The following is a 15,228-nucleotide window of genomic DNA, read 5'->3' as shown; positions in this document are numbered from 1 at the left end:
CATAAAGTATATGAGTATATTATGTTATGTTTTGCTAGTCACTCAAATGATAAACAGTATCCTATAATGTGTTAGGATGTCCTTAAACTATGTAAATTTGTTAAAAAAAGATCCTTACTTCCATTGAAACTGAGGTCCTACATTCATCTATTGAAATTCATGTTGTTACTTTGAATCTGTCTGTATTCTTGACACTGTAGTTTACTTCCAGTTGGTCTTCAATACTTAGGTAAATTCCTACATATAAAACTATGTTAATATTTTCTTTTCTTTTTATTTTACAAAACACTCACCCATAGTGTATATTAACAACAAAAGCAAAAAATCAAGGAAATGTTAAAAGAATGAAGCCAGATGACAGAATTTCTCCTTCCTAAATTTAATTAGTATAAACAAAGAGATGGAAATAAAATCATAATAAAAGGAGACTGGTTTTGATTCAAGTACAATGTTTGCATATATTGAAATATTACGAGGAAGCTATTAATGTGTAAAATTAAAACTAGTAATAAAAATGTCACCAGAAACTACCAAAGAGAGAAAGCAGGTTTCATACTATTAACTTAAAGAGGTATCAGCTAAGAAGGAAACAACAGATTGTAGGAGAGGCACAATAGATGAGGCTTCTATCACTAAGTGGGGAGTTTCATTCCTTCCTCTGGGAACCCCTGACAACCTTACATATGTAGGAATTGGATATGTAAGGTGACAAGATCTTGACAATTTTCTTACAATTTGAAGAAAAGTAGACTAAAGTAACATTCTTTTTTCTTTCCTTTTATGATAGCCTGGAAATTGTAATGGCTCAGTTGAAACCAAAATGTGAAAAGAAGAGCATTAAAACCACTAACACATTAATGGAAGTACTGTCTCCAGAGCTGGGTGCTGAGGAGCAGGGCCAAAACCACACACTTGAAACAGAGCTGATGCCATATGGCCTGTTTAGACACCTCTCTTGACTCACGGGTGTCCAGTTAACTTCGTATCTTGTAGCTGCACACTTTTATGTTCTAGCCTCTTTGTCCCTCTAAATCCTCATTCTACTCTCCTAAGTAAGGTATATGTATTGCTTCTTAAATTTCAAATCACTTCTGGAAAGCAGAGCTAATTTTTCCAACTTTTGATAGATTTCAATCCATACTTCTTCAATAACACTTACTATATAATTTTAATTTTTGTAAATTTATCATATAAATTTATAGTTTGTACAACTTACTTTTAGTAGATTCCTTGAAGTGAAGATCTGTTGTTTTCATACTTTATCCTCAAGGGCCAGTTTAGCACTTGAAATATTATGCTCATTTAAATGAAAGTATTTTTTGTTGAAATGTGTGCTATTTTTCCTTGTACTGGGGATTAAACTCACAATGTCACATTCATCAGGCAGGTGTTTGTGCTGCTGAGCTATATCCCCCACATGTGCTGTATTTTAAATCAGCACTTCACAATCTTTTTGACATTGTCTTTGAATGCTTGCTTCACTTGCTGATTTCTTAGTGTATAAATGAAAGGGTTCAGCAAGGGAGTAACTGAAGTAATGAGCACAGCTATTCCTTTGTTGAAAGCACCTCCTTCTTTTGCAGAGGGATTAATGTACATAAACATGCAACTTCCATAAGAAATGGAGATGACAATCATGTGAGAAGAACAAGTAGAAAAAGCCTTTGTTCTTTGCTGGGCAGAAGGAATCTTCAGAATGGTTCTGATGATGTATGTGTAAGAAAGTGTTACCAGCACCAGAGTAACCACTAGAGTTATCACAGCCAATAGGATGACCATTAATTCTAAGTAGCTTGTATCTGAACAGGCAAGCTCCATGAGTGGTCCATAGTCACAGTAATAGTGATTCAGAACATTGGAGGCACAGAAATCTACCTGGCTCATCAGGATGATTGGTGGCAAGATGGCTACAAATCCCCCCAGCCAAGAACAGAACACGAGTTGTACACAGATTCTGCTGCTCATAATGGTCAGATAATGCAGAGGTTTGCAGATGGCCACATAACGGTCATAGGACATGGAGGCCAGGAGGTAAAACTCTGTTGCCCCAAGAAATATAGCAAAAAAATACTGAGTCAAGCATCCAGCAAAGCTGATGATTTTATTTCCTGTTGTCATGCTGGTCAATAATCTAGGAATAAAAATAGATGTGAAAGAAATTTCTAAGAAGGAGAAATTCCGGAGGAAGAAATACATAGGAGTCTGAAGGTGAGAATCTAGTAAGGTGAGGATGATGATGGCCAGATTTCCCAGTACACTGAGCACATAGGTGAGGAACAGAAAGATGAATATCACCACCTGGAATTCAGGTTGACTTGTGAGGCCCAATAGAATAAACTCACTAAACATTGTCCTGTTTTTCATTGTTGACTTTCAGTACATCTAAAGGGAAAAGGTGAGACTCAAGAAAACTGAAGATTCTCTTTGAGTCACAGAGACAAAGCTTATTTTAGCAAGAAGAATGGAGTCACATATTACTCTGTGTCCTACTAGCCAAAATTAATGTTTTATTGAGTGCACTTGGCTTCACTGAAGTCCCATGTGCTTTCCTAAAGTCTTTGAAGTTTTTCAAGTTGCTTTGTTCCTAGCAAAATGTGTTACAGAGAATACTATATTGCTTTCAGAATTCTTCAAAAAATTCTTTTCAATGCCTTATGATCTCAGGTTTGGAATGTTCCCAAAGTGGAACATGATGCAACATAGTCTCTTCAAATTCCTTTTCCTTGAATTTTTCTAGGTAACATACGAATTTAATGCAAAAATTCAAAAATTTCATTTTTTGGCATGAAAGGTTAAATGTATACATGTGGAAATGTTATATAATATAGATAATGAAGATGACAAATGAACTTTTAGGCAGACTTAGTGCCACTGCTCACACAGTCAGACGTGGTACAAGGGAAGGTAAATAGTGTATGGTGTCTTGTATTCATTTCCCTAATTCCTTCAGAAGAATACATTGCTGAAATTATTCTTCCCTCTGAAAGTATTTATGAAATAGCCACATTTAAAGTGCTCTCCTCTGATTTCTTTAATCCCTCCTTTTTTTATGTTCTTGTTAGAAATATCTCCACATGACCCTCTTTTTGTGCTTTACTGCTTCATCTGTCTGAACTATTTGATGCTTCACTAGATATTTGTTATCGATACTCACCTCAATTAATGTCCAAATATCTGATATCCATATTTCAGAACAAGTAAGAACTTCTCCACAAGACAATGCTGAAGAAAATCTTATTTTCACTGTGAGACTTTTCCTCTCCATAAATGAGACTCAAGCTTTAGAAAGTCATATTATTTAGCATTTTCTAATGTTTATTTTTTTACCTTTAGTATTTCCAGGATATTGAGTTGAAATATATCTTTGAGAACGAAGATCTTGAGAAATTTGTAAGCAGCATGGTAGAGTGGATTTTGCTCTTTTAAAGCATCCTCAGTGGCAACTAAGGATGAAAATTTATCATGCTCAGTTGTCCTGCCCTCTATTCTTGGTGTTCATAACCAGGAAGTTTTGATAAGTTCTTAGTAGATAAATCGGCAATTCCTAGAGAAGAAAACTTTGTGTAAGTATCCTAAATGCATCTTTAGATTTTTCTGAGAAAGGAGCAAAAAAAGTAAAAATGTTCCTTCAATTGCATGCATAAATTTAGAAAAACCATACCATAATTATCCTTGTTAATCTCTCTAGTTTTCCTTTCATCTTTCATAGATAGTGGGTGACATTGTGACCTGGATCCCCTGTAGTCCCTCCTTTCCTATTTTTACTAACCTGTGGTTTTTGGCAAGTATTGCATTTTCTTCTAGATTTTCACAGATTGATGCATTCCATCATTCACACTTAAAAATAGTTTTATCAGTGATTTAAAAACATAATGCACACCCTGTACACAATCTGAATATCTTCAGAATATCTTGTTTCCCTTAAATACATGCCATGTGTACCTTGGAGGAGGCTAAAATTTGTCATATTTTCCATGCATATGCTTCTTTAGCTTTTGCTTAATAGAAATATCCAGGCTGTAGGTTTAACTAGGAAAGAAGTGTACTATCTTTCATTTCAAGACTACAAAGCAGAATCAAATCACAGTTTCAGACAAAGACTAGCCCTGTCATAACAAAGAAAAACAAACAGCATTCCCATGGTTATAGAATTAGAAGAGAAGACTTTGAGAGCCTGAAATTGTTTTATATTTCTGTTGTAAGAGAAATCATGTGTAAGTCCTCAGAAGGTGGGCAGTGTGCTTCTTTACAGCTTCTGTAGTACCTAGAATGATACAGGTTTTATCTGCTCTTTTTAACTGCTCCTTCCCAGGGGAATCAGTTTCCTGAAGAAGGTAAGATGCCCAGTGGACCCAAGTTCAAAAGGTGGTAATGAACCTTGATTGTTGAAAACCTTTGGCTAGGGAGAAAGGCTCCAGAGAGACCACGAGGTAAGAGTTCTGTGGGAGAATCTGCTTCAGCTATGAAGTTTGTGAAGAAGTTACAAATTTACCTGTTGGGACTGGGCCATTGCTTCCCACAGAATTCAAGATCAGAATAATTACTGGACATTATCAAACAGCTAAAGAATGAGCAATACTTGAGGCAGCAAGGAATCAGCTTCTTATTTTCATCAGCCATCTACTATTTTAAAGTGGGATCAACACTGACTGCTTTTATTTGTCTTTCATAAGCAATGTATTCCTAATTTAAAAGTTTTATTTAAGCCCCGGTGCCATTACTGACTAATCACCCAATAATAAAAGATTCTAGAATTTGTCTATACTGCAATATAGCAGACATTTCCATTATGCTTCCCAGAGACTCCTTCACTGTAGAGGCTTTAACATTCTCTTTTCATTCCTTCTGAATCTCTGGATCTGGCATGATGAGCATAAATTGTTCAGGGACTTTATCTGCAGGCGACTATTTTCCTTAATTCGACCTTATACATCATTATGGTGCTGGCTGCATACGAAGGCCTTCTGAAGATAAAGCTAACATTATTAATACTCACCAGGAAATATGTAGGATACTAAGTACACATCAGTTAACAGCCAATGTTTTTGGTACTCTCTGAATGCAGTATTTTGAAGTTTCATGTCCCATATTAAAGCCTTTAATTCAATAATTCAATTAATTTTTTATTTTTTCAAATGGTTAATACATTTTGTATTATTTTCAAAGTAGTAGCTCAGATTAAAAGCTGTAAGCATAAAATGGATCTAAGAATATAGGCACAAACCTTTCTTTTCAATGAATTAATAAAAATTAGTAGTATAACTATCTTAACTTATCATATATAGTGATATGTATATGCATTTTTCCTTTTCTGTTCCTTTTTTTCTCTTTTACCCAATCTCAACTTCATCTTTCCTTTCGAACAGATTCTTCTCATTTTACATTTTGAATCTTATTTGTTCAGATTTCTATACTGGGGAGACAATATAATGCTTCGCATGTGTGTCTGATTTATTTCACTTTTGAATATGATCTCAAATTGCATCCATTTAACTGTAAAAGTCTCAAGTTTATCCTTCTTTATGTCTTAGTAGTACTCCATTGTACAAAAACATCAAATCTCTTTATATGCACCACTTGGTTTATGGGCATTTGGGTTGTTTCCAAGATTTAGCTATTACAAATTGTGAAGCTACAAACATGGGTGCACATATACTGCTGTAGTATGATGATTTTTAATTTTTCTGGGAAAATACCCAAAAGGGAAATAGCTGGGTTGACTGAGAACTCTAATCCTAGTTTTTTTAGGTCTCCACACTGATTTCCACAGTGGTTGTATCAGTATACACTCTGACAAACAGTGGAGAAGCGTTTATTTTCCCCTAGAATTCCAATTGAATTTGTTATTGAAGTTGATTTTTATTTATTTTTCAAAGGTAATGAATTGGTATATGTATTTGTCATACATAGCATGAACATATTTGAAACATTGTGGAATGGTTAAATTAACAATTGTATTATTCACATAGTTTTGTGATTAGAACATTTACTCTCCACTTTCTTTGCATTTTACAATATGAAAATATGTCATTAACTATAGATACCATATTATACAGTAATCTTCTCATCGTATTCTCCTTGTCCAACTGATATTTTGTATCCTTGACTAGTCTCACTTCCACTGACTCCAACTATCCATCCCTGACATTTATATACTGTTTCTGGTATGTGAGATAAATTGTTTTAGATTCCACATGTAATTGAAATCATACTGTTAAAATTTCTGTGTGGCTTTTATCACTTAGCATAATGTCCTCTAGGTTTATATATATTGTTGGAAATAACTGAATTTTTTATTTCTATAGGTAAACAATATTTCATTATGCACATACTACAGCTTATTTATCTATTCATACACTGATATTTATATGGATTCAACACCTTGATTATTGTTAATAATGTTTTAATTAGGGTAGATATATCTTTGACATACTGCTTTAGATATATATTTGCTTTGGATATGTTCCCAGTAGTAGGATTTTTAGGTCATATTGTAATTCTATTTTTAATTTTTGATGAAACTTCTATCTGTTTTATATAATGGCTGTGCTAGTTTATTATTTTTAATAGATTAAAAGTTCCCTTTTACACATTCTTGCCAAAATATTTTATATATATTTTTTGTTAATAGCCATTCTAACTGGAGTGAAGTAATTGTGGTCTTAATTTACATTTTCCTGAAATTTAAGGATGTCAAACATTTACTCATATAGTTAGCTATTTGTGTATCTTATTTGGAGAAATATCTAACTAGCCTCCTTGACTATATTTTTATGTGATCATATATTTTTGTTATTGAGTTATTTTAATATCTTATATATTTTGAATAGTAATCCCTTACTAGATGCATAGTATATATTTCCTCCTGATCTGTGAGTTGTTCCTAAATTCTGTTTATTGCTTCCTTGGTGCAGGAATTTTTAATTTATTATATTCTCATTTGTTTATTTTGCTTTTGTTGTCTGTGGTTTTGAAGTGCATATTTAAAAATTATTGCCTGGAGTAATATCATGGAGCTTTTCCCCATCATTTTCCCATCAGAGGAACCCAGATACCAGGCCCATTTACCTACACTGCAGAGGGACAGCCAACATGGGAACTGGTTTGTTGGGAGAAACCCAGGAAAATGTCAAGATGAAGGAGCAAAAGGAAATCTCAGAAGTCCAGCCCACACAGAACAAGTCTGAGAGATATAGACATGGAAGAAAATGAGTCACACACTTGAAATCTCTCAAAGGATAGCAACTGAAGTAAAGAAACAAATTCATGCAATTGAAAAAGTAATCAAATCAGAAATATTTCAGGTAAATGAATAAATCACAAACATAATGAAAGAATTGCTGAATACATCTAAAGACATAGCTAAAAAGGAAGAGCATAAGAAAATGATGGAAACCTTGAATGAACAATATAGGATGGAATTACAATGCATGAAACAGATTCAAAAAGATATCTAGGTAAAACAACAAAGAACTAGGAAATAACAATTCTATGGCTGCAAGACAATACAAAGAAAAATAATTTAAGAGTGATAGCCATCCATAAAAAAGCAGCAGTCAACACAAATGACATGAAGAGACTATTTACAGAAGTAATAGCAGAGAACTTCCCAAGCATGGGAAAAGGACCTGACATACAAATAAGTGAGGCATGTAGAACTCCAGCTAGCCCTAACCAAAATAAGTCTACACCCAGATATATAATAATCAAGATCCCAGAAATTCAGCACAAGAACAAAATATTAGAAGCTATTGGAGAAAAGAAACAGCTCACCTATAAAAGGAAATCCATCAGAATCACATCAGACTTCTCAATTCAAGCCATCAAGTCAAGAAATGTTTGGGATGAATTCTGAGAGCATCTGAGAGTTGGCTTGGTAGCTTGTAGGCTCTGTAGAATGAGTGTCCGCAGCTGAGCCCTTCTCCATCAGTGACCCTGGAGAATTAAAAAAACATACAAAGTCTGAACCCAAACCCTGCCTCCATCATAAGCCTTACAATTGTTGTGAAAATCAATAAATCATGGCATCTAAGAAATTTGATGTTGAAGAAGTCTGTTTGCTATTAAAAGAAACCACTGAGTTAAAAGTTAAGGAGTACTTGGAAGTCTATAAACAGCACAAGCCATCAAATATAGAATTCATGGATCAAGTCCCTTGGCCTTAAAAGATTTGACTGGCCTCACTTTCTGACTGATACCAAAGCAAAGGAACAAAGCAACTTTCCAAGGGTTTTCTTCTAGATGTGATGTATTTTGTTTCTGGCTCAGTCAGTACTGATTCCCAGCCAGCCTTTCCTTTAGCCTCCCTTGACTGATGAGTGAAAGAATCTACATGCTTAAACTTCCAGCCTGCCTCCCAGGTTGTGGATATCAGATCACTGCCTATTTCCCCAAGAGGGGATTTCACGTTTGCTGCACTGAAAGCTCACAGACTACCAAACTCCATGTATTCCCTGAATAATTTGTGGTTTGTGTTACTCAGCTTTCAGTCAATCCTGATATTTTTGCAAATCAAAATGAAGAATTGTGTGAAAAGAACTGAAACAAAAAGCATCTCAAGCAAATCATAGATCCACAAGGCCACTCTGGGAACATCTAGTGACTCAAAGATTGCACTGGTAGCAAGAACGAGTGATCGCAATCAGATGTAATTCAGTACCTCGTCAGAAGCCATGGGAAAAGTCGAGGATTACAGGAGGCTGTGAAGAGTCACTGGAAGTTTCTGTTCAAAAACTGGGAAATGTGAATCAGAATCAAGCAGAAGACACTAGCAGCCAGCAAAAACCTCATCCAAGGGGAGCAGTTAAAGGCAAGGCTTCTAAGCAGGAACTCTATCTATAGCTGTGAGTCAGCATCACCAGGTCCAAAGCAAAGTCTGCAGGTGGCCAAAGCACAACAGAAACACAGGAACATGGCTCTGCAGAAGACTATGACCACCACTAAAGAGTTTCTCTTGGAAGGAATAGATTAGTCTAGGGCAAAATAATAGTGGAAAAAAGCAGTTGTCAGTGTTTTGCCAACTTTAGAGATGTCAGATCTGGGGTTACTTTTGAAACAAGATTTGGCAAAATCCATGTCTAAGGAAGAGTTGCATGTTTTGGAAAATCTTTCTTCCAGACAGCCTATGAAAAGTAACCTAGTGAAGGTACAGTAAATCAGCTCAGCCACAAATGCTGGGAGATGGTCTACAACTCAGGGCAATCTAACCAAAAGAGGAAAGAAATCACAAAGGATTGCAAAGGTGTAGTTGAGGGTATAGAAACCAATCCGTGAAAAGAGATCTACATGTTTAGATGCTGAAATAGAAAAGGAATTAATTAGAATGATTATCATAAATAATAAATATGTATTGTATTAGGGCTTGCTTTCAAGCAGTCACTTCCAGGAGACTATATGGTAGTTCTGATAATGTTGCTGCTTTCTTGTTATATTTAATAACTGCCTTCAAAAATTATTTTATGACAAAGAAACATTCACCTTGCCAAGGAGGATACCATTTATGCAAGGACTTCATGGAGAATGAATCATGTGCCGTTTCTTGACACATTACTGTGCAGACCTTGCGATGGATCCTATAAGGACAGTGACATGGTGCTACAGTTCTGTGGTTGAGGTACAGTTGATCCTAATGTAATCTTCAGTGTAAAGATTAATTCATTCTTTACCTCTGGCACCAGGAATATTGGAAGTACTTATGCATCATTTCTTGGTCTTGCAAATTAGCTTGGAGAGATGTTTGGAATTAGCTTGGAATAATGCTCCACATATTTGTGGGCTCTCTGGCATATTTTCTAGTTCTTTCTTACTTCTAACCTTGTTTATCAGTTTAACATCTCCTGAAATCAGGATGGGCTTTGGCAACCAAAAGAGTTGTTTGAGTTGGTAGTAATAAAAAACCAGAATATAACTTGAACTTTTAAACTCCTGATACAGCACACATTTCCCTAAGGTATCAGATAAAAATAGAAAACTCTTAGGAAAGAGAGAAGTATTGTGGAAGAGGTGCTAAATTAAAAAAGCAAAACAGAGGTCTCAAAAATTTAGATTCTTTATTTGTTGGCTAATGTAAGTTCGTCTTATTGAAACTGGATTTTCATGCTACAAAATGTTTATAAATGTTTAAAATAATCTAAGAATCTGGAAAACCAGTTTATTGGATAGTTTGGGTTAAAAAAATCACAATATAAGTATGAATTGTCATTTATATTGTCCATTACATTAATCTCTGGAAGTCTATTAAATTGGTATTCTAAGAAAGGCAACAAATACACATCAGTACACACATACATATAGTAATACAAAATCCTATTTATGCAGAGTTAGGAATTTAATACAAACGTTTTAAAGCAAATGTAATAAAAGAAAAATTTGTTTACATTTATACCTGCCTGAAAAGTGGGAGAGGTAGAAGAGTGAATTTTAACATATAAGGTCCTTGCAAAGTCGTTACTGCAGACATAACTCATGATTGCTGACATTCTTTGAAAAATTGAGACTCAAATCAGGACATATTAGTCAGTTCAAGAGGAATGGTTGAAAACTAGCAAAATAGCTGACAGTGTCTGAATTTCTTAGCTCTGTCAGAAATAAGAGGTGTGTTATATATATTTGATGAACTTCCATGTATTTCTGGAAATAGATTAAGTTAAAAAAAGATTAGTTACTATCTATCTTGGAATAGTGGATTCCAGATACAACAGAATGGGGTTTAAATGTATTAAAATTAAGTCCAATGTACAAGCTGGTGTAAGTAAAAGAGATAAGAAATTCTTTTATAATTTGTTGTGCTTAGAAGTCCTTATTTCTTTGTGATAGAGGCAATTTGTCTGATCATGTCTTTGAAAACTTGTATTATTTGCTTTTTCCTCAGAGAATAAATGAAGGAATTCAGAACTTACCACTGAAGTGGCGAGTACAGACAATATCTTAAGAGCTACCCCTTCTTTTGTAGATGGTTTAATATAGATAAAAATGCAGCTTCCATTAGAGATATAAACCACAATTATATGAGAAGAACAAGTAGAAAAAGATTTTTCCTCTGCTGGGTGGGAGGGAATCTGAGAATAGTCTTGATGATGTATGTGTAGGACAAAACCACATATATTAATGTGAACAGGAGTGTCAACACAGCCAAGAGCAAGACAAATTGCTCTATAATCTTTGTGTCAGAGCAGGTAATCTTCAGGATGGGAGCAGCATCACAGCCAAAGTGAGTTACGACACTGGAGTCACAAAACTTGAGCTCAAAGCCCTTGCCAAATGGTAGGATAATGATGACTAGAGCAATCATATAACAGTCAATAAGGAACTTGATGCCGACTTTGGTGTCTGCATCACTATCCATGATGGTGGTGTAATGAAGGAGTGTGCAGACATAGCTGTCAGGAGGAAAAACTCTGTCACTCCTGAGACAATAACAAAAAACAATTGAGTGGTATATGCATTATAGATAACAGTGTTGTCCCCAGATGCCATTGCTTAGAGGAATCCAGGAATGCTGTGGAAAATGAGACTTTCAAAATGGAGAAGCGGTAGAGGAAAAAAGTACAAGGGTGTTTTAGGGTGGGAGTCCACCAAAGTGAGAGTAATGATGGTTAGAGTGTCAACAACACTCAATGAATAGGTTAAAAACAAAAAGATAAAAAGCATAATCTGCATGTTTAAGTTATCTGTTAGTCCCACCAGAATGAATGTTATTGCTGTATAATTTTTCATTGCTTTGTGTGTAAAAATGACAAAGAAATTAGACGACAGCAGGGATTTTCAGCATGAGTTAGTTAAGGTAAGGTTTGGTGAAAATATTAACTATTTTTTTGTTAGCTGTTTAAAAAAGTGCTATTGGTAATACTACTGGAATATGATTGCTGAGTGGTGTAATACCTAGTTAGAGACAAGACTAAAGGCTCTTATTGAAGATTCTTATTACTAATTTGACATAGTATCAAATTTCATAGCCAAAGTATTCTTTGATTAACAACTTCATGGAAAAGAAGTCGCTTTACACAATCTGTGGGAATGAAAATAAAGCATTATCCTAAAACAGGTATAGGTCATAATTTAATGAAAATATTAGCATTAGGCATGCTCATCATTTTGGTTTTATGTGAGGTAAATAGCAACAACTACAGTTGCAGTTGCGAAGGTAAAAAATAAATAAACTATGCTTTCAGAATTGCTTTGGTAATCCACATTGTTATAAAGTACCTCATAAATTTCTGCTTTCTCTTTTTTTCTAAAGCATAAAACCACTCTTATAAACCCATTCTAAAGGCAGAGTAACCTGTAAAACCATGTAGGAAATCTAGTTTTGTTCTTATGCACTTCTTAAAAATCTGACTTTAAAATCTTTATTAGTACACGTTTGCAGTACAGAGCAATTATATTCATTGTGAAGAATTGGTACATGCGTATAATACATCTCAATCTCCCCTCCCTCACTGTCTACTGTTATTTTGCTGGCATCCTATTTAAAGCCACTCAACGTAGGTTGATTTCCCTTGGAACAAAATTTAAACTCTTCTTGTGGTATAAAGTTCCACTATATGATGCTCCTAATTCATTTTCTGCCTGTCCAGTTGTACAAGTCTTCACTTTGAAGATACTAAAATTCTTTTCAGCTTCAGGGATTTTGCATCCTGAAATGCTCTGTTTGCATTCTTTCACGGGTGAATCCTTTCTTTTTTTTTTTTTTTGGCTTCCAATTAGGTATAACTCCATCAAAAATATTTTCCTGGAAAGTTATCTGTGTTTTAACTACTCCTAGAATTATAAAGGCTCTGCTGTTTATTTATTTTAAAATATTTATTATACCTTGCAGTTAAATGTTTGTTTTCTTTTTATTTTCATCTTCTACTCTCTAGTAAGATTTGTGGAAACATAGACCATATCTGTTTTATAAAACATCAGAAATTCAGGAAAATTTTTTCACTGAACATAATAGGTACTTAAGAAATTGTTGCTGAATGGATAAGATCAGTTCTTGATGATTAATTGACTGATAATATTTTACATTATCAGTCCTTTACATTTCGAGCTTTAAGGTATCAATAAGTATCTCAAATACTGAGACAGTTTTCTGAATTAGATAGTCACTTTTAATCCAATCTCCTCAGATTACACTAGGCTATTCATATGAGAGCAAGAGTAAATTAAAATTAATCATCATGAATGTTACCTGAGTTTAACAGTGACATCATGGAGGGGGAATTGTGGGTGGAAAATAGTAGTTTAGAAGCAAGGATTCCTGTTGTGTTCATCTGTTTACCCTTTTTTTTTTCTTTGAAAGAAGTGTGACAAAGCCTGCTCAAACCTACTCATTGAATTTCCTCTGAGTGAGCCTATTCAGGCAGGTTATAAGTGGTAGTGGCTAATAGTGTGGGTGGAGCGGATTAGGTTTTGAGATCTAGGCCAGCCATTTAACGACTATGAAACCTTGGAATATTCAGCAATAGGTTCCATTTTCTGGTCTGTGAAATGCAAATACTAATCAAATATTTTTTACAATTAATGTAATGTGCAGTTTCTTCATGGGTTATTTTACATATTAACAAACTATTCTTTTTGTGTATCTCTCGTACTGAGTATTGAATGCAGGCATTTTACACTGAACTAAATCCCCAATATTTTTTATCTTTTATTTTGAGTCAGGGTCTCACTAAGTCACTAAATTACTCAGTCTGCTCTTGTTCTTGCGATCGTTCTGCTTTGCGTTTCCAGAGAATGGGACTGCAGGTTTTCACCATCATACCTAGCTACAAAATTGTTTAAGTCATTAGCATCATGCCTGCTACAGAATAGATATTATATAAAGTCTATTTACTCTTTTTTAATTCTTCTTCCTGGCCTTGCTTCCTCTTATCCTATGAGCAGAGTTTGCATGTTATACTCTCTCTTACCTTATCTCTGGATTTGCCTATTTTACTATAATTTATTTTACATACTTTAACTTTTCTGCTATTCTTAATATTAATACAAAATTATAAGGATATCTTAAATTATACAAAGACAGTATATATTGATAGTGTATTCCAAGTATATACAAATAATTTATTTTTAATGCTCCATTTTTTAATTAAAAAAGATTAAGATAAAAGAGGACATAACAAAACAGGTCAGAACAGAACAGTTCAAGCAACATAGTGTTTGACCACAAGACAACCCAACACAACAGTAGCTAGCATAGTGTCTCTTTCCTTGAAATAATTGAGTATACCTTCATATACTATAGTATCAAACATAAAAAGACACTATAAAACCATTCAAGAGAATGAAAGTATTACGGGGTATTCAGAATCAACTAACAGAAAACAAACAAAGGTTACTATATTATCTCCTTGTCTAAAAAATATTTTGCTTATACTAACCAATGGAGACAGAAGAATAAAAGCTTGGTGGGACTGAAAAACAAGATGATATTAAATCATCACTAGTTATTATAATGTTTTGTTTTCTTCAAAATAGCTGTTCATACCAACACAGACAATAAAATCAAACAACCTAGAATAAAACCATTCCAATTAATGAATGAAAATATTATGAGGCCTCAAAGCAATATAATGGGGAATCATGATTACCACATACTTTTATGTATTCTTACCACTTCTTACACTAGGGAAACTATTTGGTATTTAAACATGTGAGTTTGATTTATTTCCCTTATGAGTATATGGTCTCAAGCTGTGTCCATTTATTTATAAATATCTCAGTTTGGTCCTTCTTTATAGATGAGTAGTACTTCATTGTATAAAAGTACCACAACTTTTTTATCCATTCCTCAGTGGATGGAAACTTAGGTTGTTTTCAAGATCTGGCTATTATAAATTGTGCTGCTAGAAACATGGTTGCACATATATCACTGTGGTATGATGCTTTCAGTTCTTCTGGGAATATGCCTACAAGTGGAATAGCTGGAACAAAGGGGACCTCCAGTCCCAGCTTTCTGAGAAGTCTCCAGACTGACCTTCACAACAGTTGCACCAGTCTACACTCCCACCAACAGTGCAGGAGAGTTCCTTTTTCCCCACAGCCTCTCCAGCATTTGCTATTGGTGGTTTTCTTGATCCTGGCCATTCTTTCTGGAGTGAGATGGAATCTCAGTGTGGTTTTAATTTGCATTTCTCTCATGACTAATGATGATGAACATTTTTTTCATGTATTTATTTGCTATTTGTATTTCTTCATCTGAGAATTGTGTATTCATCTCAGATGCCCATTTTTGGATTGGATCTG

General features: G+C 34.5%; 1 protein-coding gene and 2 pseudogenes across 1 annotated transcript; 1 reads left to right on the top strand and 2 right to left on the bottom strand.

Moving 5' to 3' along the window:
* Positions 1-1,434: 1,434 nt before the first annotated feature.
* On the bottom strand, positions 1,435-2,364 carry LOC100727706 (olfactory receptor 6C4). The gene has a single exon (XM_003475988.4). The coding sequence runs from the start codon at positions 2,362-2,364 to the stop codon at positions 1,435-1,437; it is 930 nt and encodes a 309-aa protein (XP_003476036.2).
* A 5,657-nt stretch (positions 2,365-8,021) lies between these two features.
* LOC100727983 (protein SLX4IP-like) lies at positions 8,022-9,154 on the top strand (annotated as a pseudogene).
* A 1,644-nt stretch (positions 9,155-10,798) lies between these two features.
* LOC134477471 (olfactory receptor 6C2-like) lies at positions 10,799-11,715 on the bottom strand (annotated as a pseudogene).
* Between the last annotated feature and the right edge of the window lie 3,513 nt (positions 11,716-15,228).

This window comes from Cavia porcellus, unplaced genomic scaffold (genome assembly GCF_034190915.1).
Source record: "Cavia porcellus strain 051 isolate PalLab524CR breed Dunkin Hartley unplaced genomic scaffold, mCavPor4.1 scaffold_8, whole genome shotgun sequence".
Lineage (NCBI taxonomy): Eukaryota > Metazoa > Chordata > Mammalia > Rodentia > Caviidae > Cavia > Cavia porcellus.
This window is presented reverse-complemented; position numbering and strand designations above follow the sequence as displayed.

Coding starts and splice junctions, on each gene's coding strand:
- LOC100727706 (XM_003475988.4), bottom strand. CDS start 2,364: ATGAAAAACAGGACAATGTTTAGTGAGTTTATTCTATTGGGCCTCACA.